The following is a 19,505-nucleotide window of genomic DNA, read 5'->3' as shown; positions in this document are numbered from 1 at the left end:
CCTAATAAGCCACCCAGGTTCTTTGTTTTTTAAAAAAAAATCGATGAAGCTCAACACGATCTTCTCAGGGGCAATTAAGGATGGGCGGTAACTGCTGATCTTGCCGGCAGCACCCCAAAACTTGTGGGTGAATAGAAACAAATCTTCAGAATGCTAAATGTTTTGAGCATGCTTGTAACAACTGTAGTTCTGTAACTTGATATTCAGGGTTGCCAACTAAACCGTTGGAAGTTTTACTGTGTTAATAATCTCCGAGTACTGATCTACAGGAGCTGAACAGCCTGGCTGACCCAACAGGAATCAGTCTAGTTGTGAGCTACAAAGATTCATTTGCCTCAACAACAGAAGACTTAATGTCAACTGGGACTGTTACATATAGTGAGGAGGTGCCAATATTTTGTTAGCCACGAGTTATCACAATTAGCAGACTGTTACTGGAACAACATCAATTTGGATGGAGTGTTACAAGGTTAAAATATAAATGGTTCTGATTGAGGGTAAACCAGAAAAGGTAATCAAGCCATCCACATGTGCAAGCTCATTCAGATGACTGTCCTAAAGATTCCCACCAACTTTGAAATCAATCTATCATGATTAAATAGCGTCAGTCCCTTTCTGAGGCGCAAGGACTTTTTAACAGGCTTTATTTGTGTGAGGGTTTCCCTCCTGTGTAGAGTATGTTCACAGTCATGCAGGCGTTGTGACATTACATAGAGACCGAAGGTCTTCTACAAAATTAAACTCAGCCAAATTGGTGAAAGTTTTTTTTTCATTAGTGTCACAAGTAGGCTTACATTAACACTGCAGTGAAGTTACTGTAAAAATGCCCTAGTCTCCATGCTCCAACACCTGTTCGGGTACACTGAGGGAGAATTTAGCATGGCCAATGCCCCTAACCAGCACGTCTTTCAGACTGTGGGAGGAAACCCACGCTGACGCAGGGAGAACGTGCAGACTGCACAGACAGTGACCCAAGCCGGGAATCGAACGCAGGCCCCTAGTACTGTGAGGCAGCAGTGCTAACCACTGTGCCATATTGCAACAAACGGAAAGGTTAATCACATCCAAAAATTTAAACCATGCAGGTTAGCGTAATGTCCATCAAGATACAATTCCTTCCAGATTCAGACTTATCCTACTTATGTGGGCTGGTGTGGAAGGAAGGAAAAGGAAAAAATATATTTTTTAAAAATCTGCTTTTTAGTCTTCTGACACTGGCATCAATTCAATTCAGTATTGGACATCAGATCCAAATGGAAAGGATGCCAATTAGTCATTCCCCACCCCTGCCCCAATCACTTCGAATCATAGAATCCCTAACAGTGCAGAAGGAAGCCATTCAGCCCATTGACTCTGAACTGACAACAATCCCAACCAGTCTCTATCCCCATAACAAAACATACTTATTCAACTAATCCTCCTGACACTAAAAGGCAATTTAGCATGGCCAATCCAGCTAACCTGCACATGTTTGGGGGCAGTGCCTGTTCGGGTACATGGAGGGAGAATTTAGCCCGGTCAACGCACCTAACCAGCATGTCTTTGGACTGTGGAAGGGAGCCGGGGCACCCGGAGAAAACCCATGCAGACATGGAGAGAACATGCAAACTCCACACAGACAGTGACCGAAGCCAGGAATTGCCCTTCTCTACCTCCTCCCTCTAATCCATACCTCCTGCTCACTAGAGGACGTCTCTCCAATTGAGACCACTGTCCCCATTTGTCTCTGTTATTTTTCACCCCTGACTCCTGGGCAGTGGATGGAAACGATTCAATCAAAGGAGCCCTCTGAATTTGAGGAGTGGTCTCCTCATGCAACCAAAGGGTCCCTCTGCTCATTCCCATGAGTCAATGGAGTTTGGAAGGAAAAGGCGCTGTGAAGCAACAGTAATAACACTGTCACCCATGTAAACGGTGGGCTGAATAACACTCTGTCAGATCAGCAATGGCCACTGCTTCGCAGACCGTAGTATGGGACGTGATGATGTTGGCCACTGTTTACAATGTTGTCATGCTGGTTTCCGATTACTTGCTGCATGGGTGGATCAAAAAGTCAGGAACCCATCATGTTACTCAAGTTGCAATTGAGAACGTCAAGGCATTAATGACCCAATTCACTGCCATATGAAGTTTAGATGACAACATTATACCTTCAGGACAAGATGCATGACAGATGGGGAAATCTGTGTTTTCATGGGCAAAGCTCCTTTGCGCAGGTTATAAAACTGCAGCTAAGACTAGAGTTCTCAGCTTTGCAATGCAAACTCCATTGACTCATGGGAATGAGCTGAGGAACCCTTTGGTTCCATGAGGAGGACACTCCTCGAATTCAGAGGGCTCCTTTGATTGAATCGTTTCTATCCACTGCCCAGGAGTCAGGGGTGAAAAATAACAAAGACAAATGGGGACAGTGGTCTCAATTGGAGAGACGTCCTCTAGTGAGCAGGAGGTATGGATTAGAGGGAGGAGGTAGAGAAGGGCGAGAAAAAGGAGGGAACAGAGAGGCGCTCAGGATGCTGTGAATCTTCAGGAAGGAGACAGAGCAGCACCAAGCCTAATGCGCCTAAATCCTCTCAGCCCAGGGCCGCAGACTTAACCTACTCCGTGGATTCATGGCCCCGGCCTCCTCATTTCAGTTGCGGTCCCGGCAGCTGCCACTCACTGCCCATTTGCCCGGCGCTGTGGGGCTGATGGAGCTACCAGGCAATTGGATGGGCTGACAACTCCAGAGGGCAGGACTTGTGCCCCAATGAGGTGTAGTGGGGGGGGCGGAAATCAGGGGTGGAAGACCTGCATGGCACACTTTTCATTAGCACTGCTTGGGGTTGCCTGGCTTCACACCCAACGTGTGGGACGCTTAAATAACAAACAGGGCATGAAAGGTTACTGAGCACCAGGAGCAGGAAGAAATCATCCAATATTATATTCAGCTTCAAAAGCTGAATGACTTCCAAAATGCACAAAAACAAAACCCCAAAGAAATAGTGCGAGAAACCAAAACATCATTGATGGAATTGCCCCAGAATACAAGCCTGGATAAGAAATTTAGGAAGAAGTCTCACAACACCAGGTTGAAGTCCAACAGGGTTATCTGGTAGCAAAGTGGACTTTGCTACCAAACAAATCTGTTGGACTTTAACCTGGAGTTGTGAGACTTCTTACTGATTTACCCCAGTCCAATGCCAGTATCTCCGCATTAAGAAATTTAGGAGTAGCAATTGCAACCCCTTCAAATTCCATCAAATGACTTTTTCTGTACACCAATGTATCAGATGTACGCATATTTTCATTGTCACCTGAAAGGTCAACAGGTTTCACCTTAGAAAAATAAACTGAATAGTGGAATGTGATGAAAAGAGAAACAAACTTATTCAGCAACCCCTGAAGTTGTACCTTTGGTCACAGTGCTTAATTCAGGGCTTGTAACAAACTTTAATCAGGCAATTGAGGCTGGTCTGACTGAACATGAACGATCGCTATGTTTCCGTATTGTACTGGTTATCATGTTCACCTCCCACCTGGAAGATCCCCTGTTCAAGGCTGGGCAGAATCATTTCCAAATATTTCATGTAGTCAGGATGGCCAAGCGGTCGAAGGCGCTGCGTTTAGGTCACAGTCTCCTCTGGAGGTGTGGGTTCAATCCCACTGCTGGCACCAAGCAAACCCAAGAAATTTCCCTGATTAAGGGCTTCCCCCCTTTTTACAAAGTTGCCCCTTTTGAGTTAATTTGATTTTGTTTATTTGGTTGGGGGAAAAGAAAGTTCCCTACTTAAGGACCTCACTAAAAGATATCCCCGATTAAGGGCCAAATTGATGGCCAAAAATCCGTGAGATGAGAAAATCCAGAGAGTCAAAGCCTGGAAGATTGCGAATGACTCACAATGGTCATTGTATTGTGATGGAGATACTTGTTATACTGTGCTGTGATCCCCAGAGGTTCAGCCTCAGAGAGACAGCAGACCCTTGGAAGGGGGAAATATGGAGGGCAATGCACTGGAAAGTCAAGGATAACGTACAAGGAACACTTTCTTAGTGCAAGGGAGTAGTTTGTTTGTTACTGGTTAAAGGACGGGGTTAGCCATCATTACTGTTTAAATAGCGATTTGCTGGTTTATTGCTGCTGCGAACCAGTTTGTTATTGTGATATGTTAGTTCTACCATTGTATTTAAATAATGTGTCTGGTGTTGATACTGGTGTAATGTATTTGTAATTGCTTCAATAATAAAAAGTGTGGGTCAAATTGATGGTCCAATCAGGGAGCCCCAAACTCTGTACATAAACAGGAGTGTCAGTTCCTCTGGCACTCCGAATGTAGACTGCATACACTTTGTATGCACTTTGCATAGTATTGTTGGATCTTGTCAATAAAGGCATTCTGGAGAGGGACTTCCACCTCCAAGGACTTATTACAGGGCCAGTTTCATCATTCAAGGAATCAGCGTTTTTTGTGCGCTGTTCCATCAGTTGTTTATTAGTTTTGTTTCTTGGTTGGATTATGAAATAGCTTCTTACCTCCTCTGATATAAATGGATCACAGGATAATAGAAGAGGTTCATTTGCTTCCGGCACTTCCCCTGGTGCCACCAGCAGTTTACAGCAATGAACAGCACCTAAAACACAGAGGAAAGAATCAGTTTCATTCCGAACCGATCAACTCTTGTATCATCCCAAGCTGCACCATTACTGCTCAGTTAAGAATCATCATAGAATTTCCTACAGAGCAGAAGGAGGCCATTCAGCCCATCAAATCATAGCGATTTACAGCTTGGAAACAGGCCCTTCGGCCCAACTTGTCCACGCCACTTTTTTTTAAAACCCTAACCTAATCCCAATTGCCCGCATTTGGCCCATATCCATCTATACCCATCGTACCCATTGGTTGGTCTGCACCAATTCAACATTTACCCAGGCCCAAACCACCCTCCCTTATCCCCGTGACCCCTAATTTACCTAACCTACACAACTTGGGAAACTAAGGGGCAATTAAGCATGGCTAATCCACTAACCTTCACACCTTTGGAGTGTGAGAGGAAACTGGAGGAAACTCATAGGCATGGGCAGGAAACTCATACAGACATGGGGAGAATGTACAAAATCCACACAGGTAGCCACAGGAGGCCAGAATTGAACACAGATCCCTGGCGCTGAGAGGCAGCAGTGCTAACCACTGTACCATTGTGCAACTTTTCATTGGAAAAACAAATTCTAAGAATAATTGCAGGTAATCTAAGCAGCACAGTGCCGCCCCACAGTGCCAGGGACCTGGGTTCAATTCCCAGCTTAGATCCCTATCTGTGTGGAGTTTGAACGTTCTCCCAGTGTCTGCGTGGATCTCCTCTGGATGTTCCAGTTTCTGCCCACAGTCTGAAAGATGTGCTGGTTAGGGACACTGATCTGAACAGGCGCCGGAGTGTGGCAACTAGGGGAATTTCACAGTAACTTCATTGCAGTGTTAATGTAAGCCTTACTTGTGACTAATAAATAAACTTTAAAACTTAAATTGATGGACTGTTGTGGAGTTGGCCAATCTCAGTTGAAGCAGCAGCTTGTGGATGTTACAACTGGTCTTAAGGGCCAAGAAGTGTTGACTGGAATGCAGAAGAGAAAAGAGAAGGGTAAACAAATTTTTAAAGGAAATCAGGATGTGAGAATGATTCTGTCAGAGTAAGCCCGAGTTTACTGCCACATTTGACAAAATGCACTCCTTACGTATTGCCCTGGCATGGGAAATTAATCTGTCAATTCAAGTTGACACTAAAATTCATACACAAGAATATATATCAAGGCAATAAATAAAAACAAAATCAGACAATGGAGTGGAACCATGCTGTTAGACATGAGGACAGTGTAGGGAAGGTACAATGATCCATCTCCCACAATTCAAGCCACCACATTTAGAAAGTTTTCAAAGCGTACATTTCAATCCAACCCAGGAGCCAACTACCATATGGCACCATTAGATTACTCATGATAAACAAGTAGGTGGCAAAGCGTAGGAAGCAGAAAGGTCAATGCCAATAGGCTTCTTATTTGAAATATCTCTGAGCCTCCTCAATCTGTACAATAATACTAAAGAAAAATGCTGAAGTAGGAGTTCCGCATTGAACTGAAGTTTAGTTTAATCTTCTGTATGAAATCAAGTAAGCAGCAATGCTATTTTAAAGATTTCCAGCTGAGTCATAAGCTTAAGACACAAAAGTTACAAGTTATAATTTAGGCTTCCTGCCACCCTCAAAAGCAAAGCGTTGTTATTCAAATAACAATAATTAGTTTCAGTCGCTAAACTTTTAACCGCAAAATACTTTTGCCACCAGCAACACACTTAGCGCTGGAATCTGGACCATGTTAAAAGGTTCCCATATTAGGGATGGCATAGTGGTTATCACTGCTGCCTTACAGTGCCAGAGACATGCGTTCGAATCTGGCCTTGGGCCACTGTCTGTGCAGAATCTGCACGTTCCCCCGTGGGTTTCCTGTGGGTGCTCCGGTTTCCTCCCACAGACCAAAGATGTGCAGGTTAGGTGGATTGGCCATGCTAAATTGCCTCTTCGTGTCCAAAGATGTGTAGGTTAGATAGATTAGCCATGGTAAATGTGTGGGGTTACAGGGACATGGTGGGGGGGGCGGGGGGGGGGGAACCCTGTAAGAAACTCTGTTAGAGAGAGTCGGTGAGCCAAATGGCCTCCTCTGCACCGAAGGGATTCTATGATTTAGAGAAACCAGCCCCAACTCCATTTAAACTCAACCTGAAAACAATGAGGATTAAGCCAATTTTGACAAGGGGTCTCATTTCTGCAGAAGAAACAGAAAGTAATAAGATTGAAGAGACATCACAGCCTTTGTAAATGCCTGATGATGATGAGATTGTAAAACTCAAAGTAGTCCAACACAGCTTTGAAAAATAACCAGCAAATGATCCACAATAAGGTTGACTTGAAGCCTTGGGAGTCCATTGAGCCCCGGATGGCACGGTGGTTAGCACCGCTGCTTCACAGCGCCAGAGACCCCAGTTCAATTCCCGGCTTAGGTCACCGTCTGTGTAGAGTCTGCATGTTCTCCCTGTATCTGCGTGGGTTTACTCAGTGTACCCGAACAGGTGCCGGAGTGTGGTGACCAGGGGGTTTTCACAGTTACTTGATTGCAGTGTTAATGTAAGCCTACTTGCAACTAATAAATAAACTTTAACCTTACTTACTGATAGTCACTTTTAGCTGTCAAACAATTAACTTAACTATCGGGAACCAATGCTCCACTCACTTTCTGCAACTTAACCCAGTGGGATTGCTCATAATTTTTCAATGCCTAGAAAGCACTTTGAACAGCAGTCACATATTCCTAACACATTATAATATCCATCCTGTGAACAGGATTTTCCAACCCGTGCACCAAGGGGTGAATTAGTGACAGATCCTCGGCAACACACACACAACCTTGAGGTCGGATTGTTTGCATTTCCAATCCACAAAGATTACAGATATACACAGATTTTTTTTGTTTGCATACCATCCACAAGTCTTTAAAGAAATCCAAGACAGTTTTTACACCTAAACAGCTGGTCAGAGGCTGCAAATCACAGGACAGAACCAGGCCTTAATGTTCAAATGTTATATACTGGTGTTTATATTCCATACAAGCTTCTTCCTTTTTCATCAATCCCCAACAGCATAACCTTCCATTCCGTTCTTGGTTGCAATTTCATAGGGGAGAGTTTATTTTTATTCTTTCACGGGATTTGGGCATCGTTGGCCAGACCAGCATTTATTTCCCACCCCCAAGTGCCCTTGAGAAGATGGTGGTGAACTACCTTCTTGAAATGCTGCAGTCCATATGGTGCAAGTATGCCCACCGTGCTGTAAAGGGAGTTCCAGGATTTTGACCCACAGTGAAGCACCAGCGATACATTTCCAAGTCAGGCTGACAGGTGGTTTGGAGGGGAACTTACAGGTGATGGTGTCCCCACGTGTTTGCTACCCTTACCTTTCTAGCTGGATGCAATCATGGCTTGGCAAGGCGCAGTCTAAGGAGTGAATTCCTGAAACACACCTTGTAGATGGTACATATTCAATCCATTGTTCGTGTCATTTACGCTAACTCAATTTCTGTGCCCTTCTGTCATTCTTTTAGATTCCTTTCCAAATATTTATCAAAATTCACTTTTAAAAGGTTACAGTTTCTGCCTCAACAGTCACTTGCAAAATAGGATTCCATATTTTAAGAACTCTTGGGGAAAGAATATGGGAAAAATCAAATCCCTCTGCACTTAAGTGAGCATTCTAATTAATTTGCTTACAGTGAGAACAATCTTTCACTCGTCATATCCTCAAAATACTCACAATTGAGATTATATTAAATCCTCAGTTGTCCATTGTCAAATAAAACATTAAGTCATCTGTTGAAGGAGCAGCGCTCTGAGAGCTCGTGATTCCAAATAAACCTGGTGTTGTGAGACTTCTTACTGTGCCCATCCCAGTCCAACGCCGGCATCTCCACATCAAATAAAACATTGTGTGCCCTATTCTCCAATCCGCTGTAGATTCTGAAGGTGTAAACTATAAAACGCACGTACAGCAGAAACTCAGTGAGATCGTAATGAAATGGTAATACTAGTTTTAAAATGTCCACTGCTTTGAGAGTGCACACCTTAAACCATTTTATGGCTGACAGGATCAATTTTCTGTATAATGTGCAATATAATAACTATAACCGACACAAATCAAAGAGGGGGAGAAATACCCAAATGAGATGTGTGCAGACAATAGGAACCCTAACACACACAACATCTGCACTGTGTTCACGAACCAACGTTTGCAGGTTGAGGTTTCCCTGCAAGTACATCAGAAAGTCAGCAATGACTGGCCAAGGACACAAAACAATACTCACCTGATCTCGAAGCTTCATTGCTACTTGATCAATTTCTCCCCTGACAGAAATGGACTCTCCACACCAAGGAGCATAGAAGAGAATAACGTAGACTTCAGATATGTGACAGTATCTCTCCACTTGGTCCAGTTGTCCCATGTACAGGTCAACAACAGGGGAGTTGGGGGAGAAGAATCGAACAGGTGGTGGAGCCATTCTGACTACATCTTTTGCCCGACTGTAAAAGGAAACCCAAAATAAACACATTTACCTTTTTACAATTGAATCACAATTTCAAACACACAAATGCAATAGCTGACTAAACATTAAAAAAAATGCAAGAAACTTGCTCCAATTTCTCACTTGCTGCCATGAAAATCTGGGCATTAAGATTATGGCTTGGAAACGACATTAAGAATGCTAGGTTACTCATATAAAGTAAAGTTTATTTATTAATCACAAGTAAGACTGACATTAACACTGCAGTGAGGTTACTGCAAAATTCCCCTTGATGCCACGCTCCAGCACCTGTTCGGGTCAGTACACCCCAACCAGCACATCTTTCGGACCATGGGAGGAAATCCATACCAACACGGGGGAAAACATACAAACTCCACACAGACAGTGACCCAAGCCAGGAATTGAACCCAGATCCCTGGCACTGTGAGGCAGCAGTGCTAAGCATTGTGCCAAATAAATTTTATTAACAATGTACTTTTTAAATGCTAAACGTTGATTCCCAATGTCAGTTATACAGAGATTTCCATCTAAAATCTTGCTCTTTTGCGAAGCGTACATTAGCTAAGAGCAAAAAGAGCTGCAGTGACTGAAAACCTCACAATTCACAAGCAAAGTGAAAAGTTCAGGATTGCTCTGCTCTCTGCTCAGTATTCACAGCTCAAACAGGACCCACACTGATTCAATGCCACTTGTCATCTAGTAACACATTGAAGCAACTGGATACCAGTTCCCATTCAGGTAGTTACATAAATATTTCACTTTTAAAAAACAGGCTATTATTTAAGTAGAAGCTGCAGAATGCTGCATTGCAGAGGGACTGTGTGCCCTTGCACATGAATCAGAAAACATCAGCATGCAGATACAGCAAGCCATTCGGAAGTCAAGCGGAATGTTGGCCCTGGTGCAAGGCGGACAGGGCAGCACAGTGGTTAGCACTGCAGCCGCACAGCGCCAGGGTTCAATTCCAGCCTCGCGTCACTGTTTGTACAGAGTTTGCACATTCTCCTCATGTCTGCGTGGGTTTCCCCCGGGTGCTCCCCTTTCTTCCCACACTCCAATCAGGTTAGATTGACTGGCCACGCTAAATTGAGCCTAGTGTCTGGGATTAGCATGGTAAATACATGGGGTTACAGGAACAGGGCCTTGGTGGGAATGTGGTTGGTGCAGACTCAATGGGCCGAATGGCGTCTTCTGCACTGTATAAATTCTATGATTCTAAAAGTTGTGAAGCCACGTTACAACTGTGAAGAATATCGGTGAGACCACACAGAGCACTGTGGGCAGTTTTGGTCATCTTATTTAAGGATGGGCATACTTGCATTAGAAGCAGTTTAGAGAAGGTTCTCAGGATGAGTGATTGAGGGCTCTGGATCTATACTTGATGGATTTTAGAAGGACGAGGGGGGGATCTAATTGAAACTTACAGAGGCCTGGATGGTGTGGACGTGGAGAGGATGTCTCCACTAGTGGGAGACACCAAAACTCGAGGACACAGCCTCAGAGTGAGACGAGGTGGCCCATCGAGTCTGCACCGACCACAATCCCACCCAGGCCCTATTCCCGTGACCCCACGTATTTACCCTGCTAATTCCCCTGATACTAAGGGATAACTTAGTGTGGCCAATCAACCTAACCTGCACATCTTTGGACTGTGGGAGGAAACTGGAGCACCCGGAGGAAACCCACACAGACATGAGGAGAATGTGTAAACTCCACACAGACAGTGACCCGAGGCTGGAATCGAACCCGGGTCCCTGGTGCTGTGAAGCAGCAGTGCTAACTGTGCCAAAGGTACTGCTTCAAAGTAAATGACAAATGGGCCTGGTACTTGCAGCCCTAACGACAGTGCAGCCAGCAGCATTCGCCATCATTACAGTGGTGAAACAGACAGCAACTTCAGGCATTTGGCTGCATGCAGTTAAATGCTGAAATCCAAATGTTACTGTCAGTGATTCCTTGCTACTCCAGAGTGTGCACTGCTGAAGTCCCCACACAGCAAGATCTTCTGTTATCACTTAACTTTACTTGAACTTCACTTCTATGCCATTTGCCTCACTGCAAAAACCCCTGAAAAAGCTGCACCTTGTTTTTAAATGGTGAACTAGTTTCATAGTTATCAATGAATTTCTCTAGCCCTGAAGAAATTAATTTTATATTTGCGTGATGTCAAATTATCCTATGATATAACAAAACATTGTTAAAATAATAAAATTATTATATTTCAGCTTCTACCTTCCTACCTGACTTTCTGAAAAATGAATAAAGGGTGGCACAGTTGTTAGCACTGCTGCCTCATAGCACCAGGGACCCGGCTTCAATTCCTGGCTTGAGTCACTGTCTGTGTGGGAATCTGCAAGTTCACCCCGTGTCTGCACGGGTTTCCTCCATGTCCTCCAGAGTCTCCTCCCACACTCCGATAGATGTGCTGGGTAGATGCGATGGCCATGCTAAAATTCTCCTTCGGTGTACCCGAACAGGCGCAGGAGTGTGGCGACTAGAGGGTTTTCACAGTAACTTCACTGCAATGTTAATGTAATCAGACTTGTGACACTAATAAACAAACATTTTCTTAAGCTATTCTCGGGCAAACCTTGCCTGGTTTGCCAGAGAGAATTCTTCATTGTGATTGGTTGCTTAGTTTACTTGATGACATCGCTGCTCCTGAATGTCGAAGATGCTCTCGACCTGAGGCAGGAATCGACATAACACAAGGAAAGAGATCATCAGCATTAAATACAGTGTGATATAGTGCCACCCAGCAACAGAAAATAGAAACTGCAAGAATGCAATGAAGTATTAGCGCTTTTTAACCAAAGGGATTTGAACCAGTTGAATGCATAACCAAATGGAATTAAAACGTGATTTTATTCTGAAGTGACAAAACCCAAAGGCAGGCATCAAAGATCCATTGGTGTGCTATTTGTAGTCAAAAATGTCCCACAATTTTGACTCTGATTGTGTACAGTTCTGATCACTGTATTATAGAAAGGATATTATTAAACTAGAAAGAGTGCAGAAAAAATTTACTCCGCTGGTACCGGGACATAATAGTTTGAGCTATAAGAAGAGGCTGGATAGATTGGGGTGTTTTTCTCTGGAGCATAGAAGACTAAGCAGTGATCTTATAGAGGTCTATAAAATAATGAGGGATATAGATCAGCTAGAAATGCTGCTGTTTCCATGTCTACCATGTGCAAGTACAGGACAGCAGATGCATGGCAACACCACCACCTGCAAGTTCTCTTCCACACACCATCCTGACTTGGAATTGTATCACTGTTCCTTCACTGCTGCTGGGTTAATATCCTGAAACCCCACCCCAAACAGCACTGTGGATGTACTTACACAGTCTCACAACACCAGGTTAAAGTCCAACAGGTTTATTTGGTAGCAAAAGCCACTAGCTTTCGAAGCGCTTGCTGTCCCTTGGTCAAGCGAGCGGGAGTTCTACTCACAAACAGGGCATATAAAGACACAAATTCAATTTACAAAATAAAGATTGGAATGCGAGTTTTTACGGGTAATCAAGTCTTAAAGTGCAGACAATGTGAGTGGACAGTGCGTTAAGCACAGGTTAAAAAGATGTGTATTGTCTCCAGACAGGGCAGTTAGTGAGATTTTGCAAGCCCAGGCAAGTCGAGGGGGGTTACAGATAGTGTGACGTGAACCCAAGATCCCGGTTGAGGCCACCCTCACGTGAGGAACTTGGCTATCAGTCTCTGCTCAGCGACTCTGCACTGTCATGTGTCGTGAAGACCGCCTGAGAGATCGTTTACCTGAAGATCAGAGGCCGAATGACAGTGACCGCTGAAGTGTTCCCCAACAGGAAGAGAACACTCTTGCCTGGCGACTGTCAAGCGGTGTTCATTCATCCATTGTCATAGTGTCTGCATGGTCTCCCCGAAGTACCATGCCTCACGACATCCTTTCCTGCAGCGTATCAAGTAGACAATGTTGGCCAAGTTGCAAGAGTATGTACCGTGTACCTGGTGGACAGTGTTCTCACGTGAGAGGATGGTATCCGTGTTGATGATCTGGTACATCTCGCAGAGGTTGCTGTGGCAGGGCTGTGTGGTGTCGTGGTCACGAATCTCCTGAAGGCTGGGTCGTTTGCTGTGGACAATAGTCTGTTTGAGGTTGTGTGGTTGTTTGAAGGCAAGAAGTGGGGGTGTGGGGATGGCCTTGGCGAGATGTTCGTCTTCATCAATGACATGTTGAAGACTCCGGTGAAGATGTCGTAGCTTCTCCGCTCTGGGGAAGTACTGGACGATGAAGAGTACTCTGTCCATTGTGTCCCATGTTTGTCTTCTGAGGAGGTCGATGCGGTTTTTTGCTGTGGTGCGTCAGAACTGTCGATTGATGAGTCGAGCACTAGTGGCTTTTGCTATCAAATAAACCCGTTGGACTTTAGCCTGGTGTTGTGTGACTTCTTACTGTGTTTACCCCAGTCCGTTGCCGGCAAGTCCAAATCATGATATACCTACACCACATGGACTGCAGTAGTGTAGGTACATCCACAAGATGATGCATCACCACCTTCTAAAGGGCAATAAATGTTGTAGATAGTCACCCAGTCAGAATTTAGTCTTCCCAGTGTAGAGGAGACCGCACTGGGAGCAGTGAATACTGTAGATCAAATTGAAGGAGATGCAAGAGAAATGTTACTTCACCTGAATGGAGTGTTTGGGGCCCTGAATGGTGAAGAGGGTGAAGGTAAAGAGACAGGTGGTGTTGCATCATCTGCAACTGCAAGAAAAGGTACTGTGGGAAAGGGATGAAGAGTTGGGGGTGAAGGAGCAGTGGACCAGAATGTCCAGGAGGGAATGTCCATGTGAAATGCTAACGGGATGTGTTTGCTAGTGTCTTCACACTGGAGTTGTTGGAAATGGTAGAGGATGATTCTTTGAATGCGGAGGCTGTTGGAGTAGAAAGTCAGGATGAGGGGGATCCTATCATGGTTTTGGGAAGGGGGGGGATGGGGTGAGACCAGAGCTGTGGGAAATGGGTTGAACCTGGTTGAGTGTCCTGCCAATCACAATGGGCAGGGATGGTTAAGGAAGAAAGCAGACATGTCAGAAGAGCCATTTACGAAGGGTGCATCATCAGAACAGATGTGACAGAGGCAGAGAAACTGGGAGAATGGGATGGAGTCCTTCATACAGATTATGAGGAGCTACAGTTGAGGTAGCTGTGGGAATTGTGGGCTAGTAATGAGTACTGGTGGTCAATCCATCACTGGAGACAGAGAGGTCAAGGAAGGAAAGTGTCAGAAATGAACCATGTAAGGTGAGAAAGGAAATTGGAAGCAAATTAAAAATGGGAAAATAGTGTCCGAATGAGTTTGAAAAGGGCTCAAACAGTGTTCACAGTGGTTTGCCTCACAGAACCTGAGACCCGGGTTCGATTACTGCCTTGGGTGACTGCCTGTGTGGAGTTTGCACGTTCTCCCCATATCTGCATGGGTTTCCTCCGGGTGCTCCGGTTTCCTCCCTCGGTCCAAAGATGTGCGGGTTAGGTCGATTGGCCAAGCTAAATTGTCCCTTAGTGTCAGGGGGACTGAGCTTGAATAAATGCATGGGGTTGTGGGGATAGGGCCTGAGTGCGGTTGTTGGCTCAATGGGCCAAATGGCCTCCTTCTGCACTGTAGGGATTCTGTGAAAAAGGCGAGGCATAATTGGGGGGCCTGCAGATACCTGTGACCACGACTTTTATTTGGAGTTCTTGCTTTTATTTACATGCATTATCACGCATGATTATATTCCCAAGTGTGAGTCAGATATTTAACATACCAATTCTAATCACCATGTCCATTATAATAAAAAAGCACAAAAGGCTGAGGCCCATTGCAACACCCCACAGTAAAAGAGAATTTATGTTTCAAAATATGTGAAGACCACAAGAACTTGAAACTACCTCCATTTCTTGACAGTATTGTGACATTAAGTAATATAACATGTGAGGGACTATCTTATTGACATATGCAGCCATATTTCAATAATGATGTCATTTATAGGTATAATTTGCAATGTTTACACTTTAAAAATGTGGATTAAAAAGAAGCCTGGAAATTTTCCTATTGGAAGAAAAGGTTATTGACAAATTGGTTAAAACCACAAAAGTAAACTGGCAATTGTTTATGCAAATACAGGACAGGTATATATCACTATGAGCTAACATAGTTTCCTCATTTTAAGTTTCTGATCTTGTCCTTCTAACCACGAAAAACCCTGGTGGCACAAATGAGTTGCCCCAGCTATAAAAGACACTTCAATTTCAGTACATCATGTTACCTAGTTTGTGACGTCAGCTGAAATGTTTCTTAAAAAATTAAATGGGAATTGAACCTCCACAGAATTGGCCACAAAAGTACTTTTTTTAAAGACTCCGATGCAACACAGATTTTACAAAGAGGAAGTTTTCAAAAGATGGTTAACTTCTCAAACAACGATCAGAACATCTCTGTCCAAGTAAAACATCAGCAATAAAGTATTACCAGATCTGGTAAAACTAGCCCTATACAAATAACAGCAACCATCTGTCTGCATATACACCAAATGAGGAAGCTGATTATTTTACTGTCTTCACTACAAATATTTTGAATTACAAATATTTACTTTGCCTTTGTACACAGGGGGACAGTCATTGGTAAGGCCAGCATTTATTGCCCATCCTATTAGTCTTAAGATTTGATTCATTATTGTCACATGTATTGGTATACAGTGAAAAGTATTGTTTCTTGTGCACTATTCAGACATGGAAGCACAATGACATACAGCACCAGGCTCCCCAGTTCGATTCCCAGCTTGAGTCATTGTCTGTGTGGAGTCTGCGCATTCTCTCTCTGTCTGCGTGGGTTTCCTCCAGGTGCTCTAGTTTCCTCCCACAGTCCAAAGATGTGCTGGCCATGCTAAATTCTCCGTCTGTGTACCCAAACAGGTGCCAGAGTGTGGCAACTAGGGAATTTTAACAGTAACTTCATTGCAGTGTAAATGTAAACTTAGTTGTGACTGACGGATAAACTTTACTTAGGGAGAAGGAAAGGAGAAGATGCAGGATATAGTGTTACAGTCATAGCTAGGCTGTAGAGAAAGATCAACTTAATATTAGATAAATGCATTCAAAAGTCTGATGGCAGCAGAAAAGAAGCTGTTTCTTGAGTTGGTTGGTACGTGATCTCAGACTTTTGTATCTTTCTCCCAACGAAAGAATGTATATTTGACTTTTTGAACTGCTGCAGTTTACCTATTGAAGTTCACCCTCAGTGCTATGAGGTACAGAGTAGATAGAGTTAAAAAAGTAAAAATGTCTAGAATCATTCTATTCACTCTAATAACTGATTTCAAATTGTCAAAAGGAAAAAACAAATCGCCCGAAAGATAGAATCCTTCTTTGAACACAAATATTTTTTGAGAGTTATTTGGTTCTGATCCTAAAAATACTGACAACTGAGAGCTTGATCACAGATCACAGCAACCTACATTGCAATGATTCAGCTTAACAGAACCAAGTGTTTCAGTTCACTAATCATATCTGCGTGGACACACATGACAAGAAAATACGTGTGAAGAACTGTCATTACTGTAGTCAAGATACACACTCAGAACTCCTATTTTTTGGGTAATGGTAGCTATGGTTTAAGATATTCAAACGAGGATAACTTAGAAGCAACTCTGGTGGGTTACCTTTTCAAACATTATTCACTAGATGTTTTGAAGTGTTGCAATTCAAAATGCAGATCGGCTTACAACAATTGATACAAAAATCCATTACAAAATACATCTATTCAAATTCTTCACTGGGGCAGCACACAGTGGTTAACACTATGGCCTCATAGCACCAAGGATTCAGGTTCGACTCCCAGCTTGGATAGCTGTAGAGTCTGCACGTTCTCCCTGTGTCTCCGTGGGGTTCCACCGAGTGCTCTGGTTTCCTCCCGCAGTCCGAAAGATGTGCTGGTTAGGTTCACTGGCCATGCTAAATTCTCCCTCAGTGTACCTGAACAGGTGCTGAAGTGTGGCAATGGGGGGGATTTTCACAATAACTTCATCAACATTGCAGTGTTAATGGAAGCCTACTTGTGACACTAATAAATAAACTAAACCAAAGTTAAAAGCAAATTACTGTGGATGCTGCAATCTGAAATCAAAAGAGAAGATGCTGGAAAACCTCAACAGGTCTGGCAGCATGTGTAAGGAGAGAGAAGAGTCCAGGTGACCCTTTGTCAAAGCTGATCTTAGATTGCAGCTTTGATAAAGGATTGTGATTTCCCTGCCCAATGAAGCTGTTGAGGCTACATCACTGAATGTTTTTAAGGCAAAGACAGATAAATTTTTGAACATTAAAGGAATTAAGGGTTATGGTAAGCAGGTGAGTTAAGTGGAGCCGAGTCCACAAAAAGATCAGCCATGATCTTATTGAATCATGGAGCAGGCTCGAGGGGCCAGATGGCCTTACTCCTGCTAGTAGTTCTTACGTTCTTACAGATGCTGCCAGACCTGCTGAGATTTTCCAGCATTTTCTCTTTTGGTTTCTAAACTAAACTAAGCTATTCAAATTCTTCACTTATTCAGTAGTTGTTTAAACAAATACAAGCTGCGCACAACTAACTGGCTTTCACGCTCTCACATTTGGCCAAGGAGGTCTTTCAGACCAAAACCCACAGAGGTACAAGTCAACCCTGGCAGAACTTTACTTAGTTCAAGGAGAGGGCAGTGTTATCACAAGCATGGAAATGTACACAGTCCACACCAGCTGGTCACACCAGTACTTAGTGCCAGGCAGCTCAGTCACAGAACGGTGAAAAATGGTTGTGTGGGTTCAGGTGGTGAATACACTTTCTATTCCCAAGCATATTCATGACAGATTCAAATGCAGATCTCAGGAAGGGAAAGGTAAGAGTACGAATCCAATGCTGCAAACGCATCAAAAACATAACCTAGCCCAGCAGAGAAAGGAGGCAACGATCTTTCAAATAACATTATTAAAATACATCTGTCCAAAGTATAAATACATCACCACACATCTTTGCTCAAGAAAGTTGTCTAATCATTCACACGTCTTATTGCATTTGATATTTATACCACATTACACAACATATACATGTCCACACCTTTGGCAGAACAAGTAGAATTCATAGGTTTTTCAAATATTTTAGTTTGGCCTCGAGAGGCTCTGAACTTCTGGAGGAAAGCACATAATCAGCATTCAATGCAATGTATAATTCCATAAAATGTTAACATTCTTCCATACAGATTGCTCCATAAATGGAAAAGTGGCACCTGGATGTCAAAACTTAAAATACCTTAGAGTATGTGCGTGAGAAACAGAGGGAGAGAGAAAGGGAGGGGGAGAGAGAAAGGGGAGTAGAGAGAGGGAGAGTCCAACCTGTCTCCCCCCCACACCCCCATCTCTCTGACAGTGTGTGTCTCCCTCTCTGACAGTGTGTGTCTTTCTCTGTGCCACCCTCTCTCTGACAGTGTGTGCCACCCTCTCTCTGACAGTGTGTGCCACCCTCTCTCTGACAGTGTGTGCCACCCTCTCTCTGACAGTGTGTGCCACCCTCTCTCTGACAGTGTGTGTCTCCCTCTCTCTGACAGTGTGTGTGTCTCCCTCTCTCTGACAGTGTGTGTGTCTCCCTCTCTCTGACAGTGTGTGTGTCTCCCTCTCTCTGACAGTGTGTGTCTCCCTCCCCCGTGCTCCTTACCTGAGTGCCAGTCTGAGGGTGAGCAGGATACAGATGACGGCGATGGCCCCGCACACACACTCGGGTCTCCTCGCCATCTGCCAGCCTGCCTGACTGAGCCACACACAGCGCCGCCTCAGCATGCCTGGCCTGGCCTGGCACGGCCCGGCCGCGGCCTGTCACAGACGGAGGGAGGGAGGGAGGGAGTGCCCGGGCCTCAGCTCTCGGCCGCCGGGCGAACCACGCTCCGCCACGTCCGCGTCAACACTTCCGCTCGGTAACACAGGGGGAGGACGCACGCTGACGGCGGGATGGGACGGGCTCGAGCACGCACGCGCTGGCCCCGCCCACGCACGCGCTGGCCCCCGCCCCTCCCGGCCCCGCCCCGGGCCAACTGGCATCGTGCCGCGCACGCTGCGGCCCCGTCCCTGCCTGCTCCACCCCCGCGGGGGCTTGGCTCCGCCCCGGGCCACCTGGCATCGTACCGTGCACGCTCCGGCCGCCTCCCTGACTGCTCTGCCCCGCGCGTGCTGGCCCCGCCCCCGCGCGGCTTGGCCCCGTCCCCGCGCCGCCCAGTCCCTCCCTGCGCCCGTAGCCCCGCGCATGCTCCGGCCGCCCCCGCCCCAGAGTCAGGCAGCTGGGCCTCCACCGGGTCCCTGTGCTAGTCGAGTTGCACATCAGACCCAATTTACACACAGCAACCTCCCATGGTCAGCAATGACC

At 44.9% G+C, this 19,505-nt stretch overlaps 1 protein-coding gene across 1 annotated transcript in view; it reads right to left on the bottom strand.

Moving 5' to 3' along the window:
- txndc11 (thioredoxin domain containing 11) overlaps positions 1–18,950 on the bottom strand; it is an 87,964-nt gene extending 69,014 nt beyond the window's left edge. The window contains exons 1-3 of the mRNA XM_080206936.1: positions 18,804–18,950; positions 8,882–9,098; positions 4,514–4,611 (exon numbers count right to left, since the gene is read on the bottom strand). Coding sequence (XP_080063062.1) covers positions 4,514–4,611; positions 8,882–9,098; positions 18,804–18,925 — 437 coding nt within the window. The 5' untranslated portion in view covers positions 18,926–18,950. The remainder of the gene's footprint in view (positions 1–4,513; positions 4,612–8,881; positions 9,099–18,803) is intronic.
- Between the last annotated feature and the right edge of the window lie 555 nt (positions 18,951–19,505).

This window comes from Carcharhinus amblyrhynchos, chromosome 18, assembly GCF_965287045.1.
Source record: "Carcharhinus amblyrhynchos chromosome 18, sCarAmb.v2.hapA, whole genome shotgun sequence".
Taxonomy (NCBI): domain Eukaryota; kingdom Metazoa; phylum Chordata; class Chondrichthyes; order Carcharhiniformes; family Carcharhinidae; genus Carcharhinus; species Carcharhinus amblyrhynchos.
This window is presented reverse-complemented; position numbering and strand designations above follow the sequence as displayed.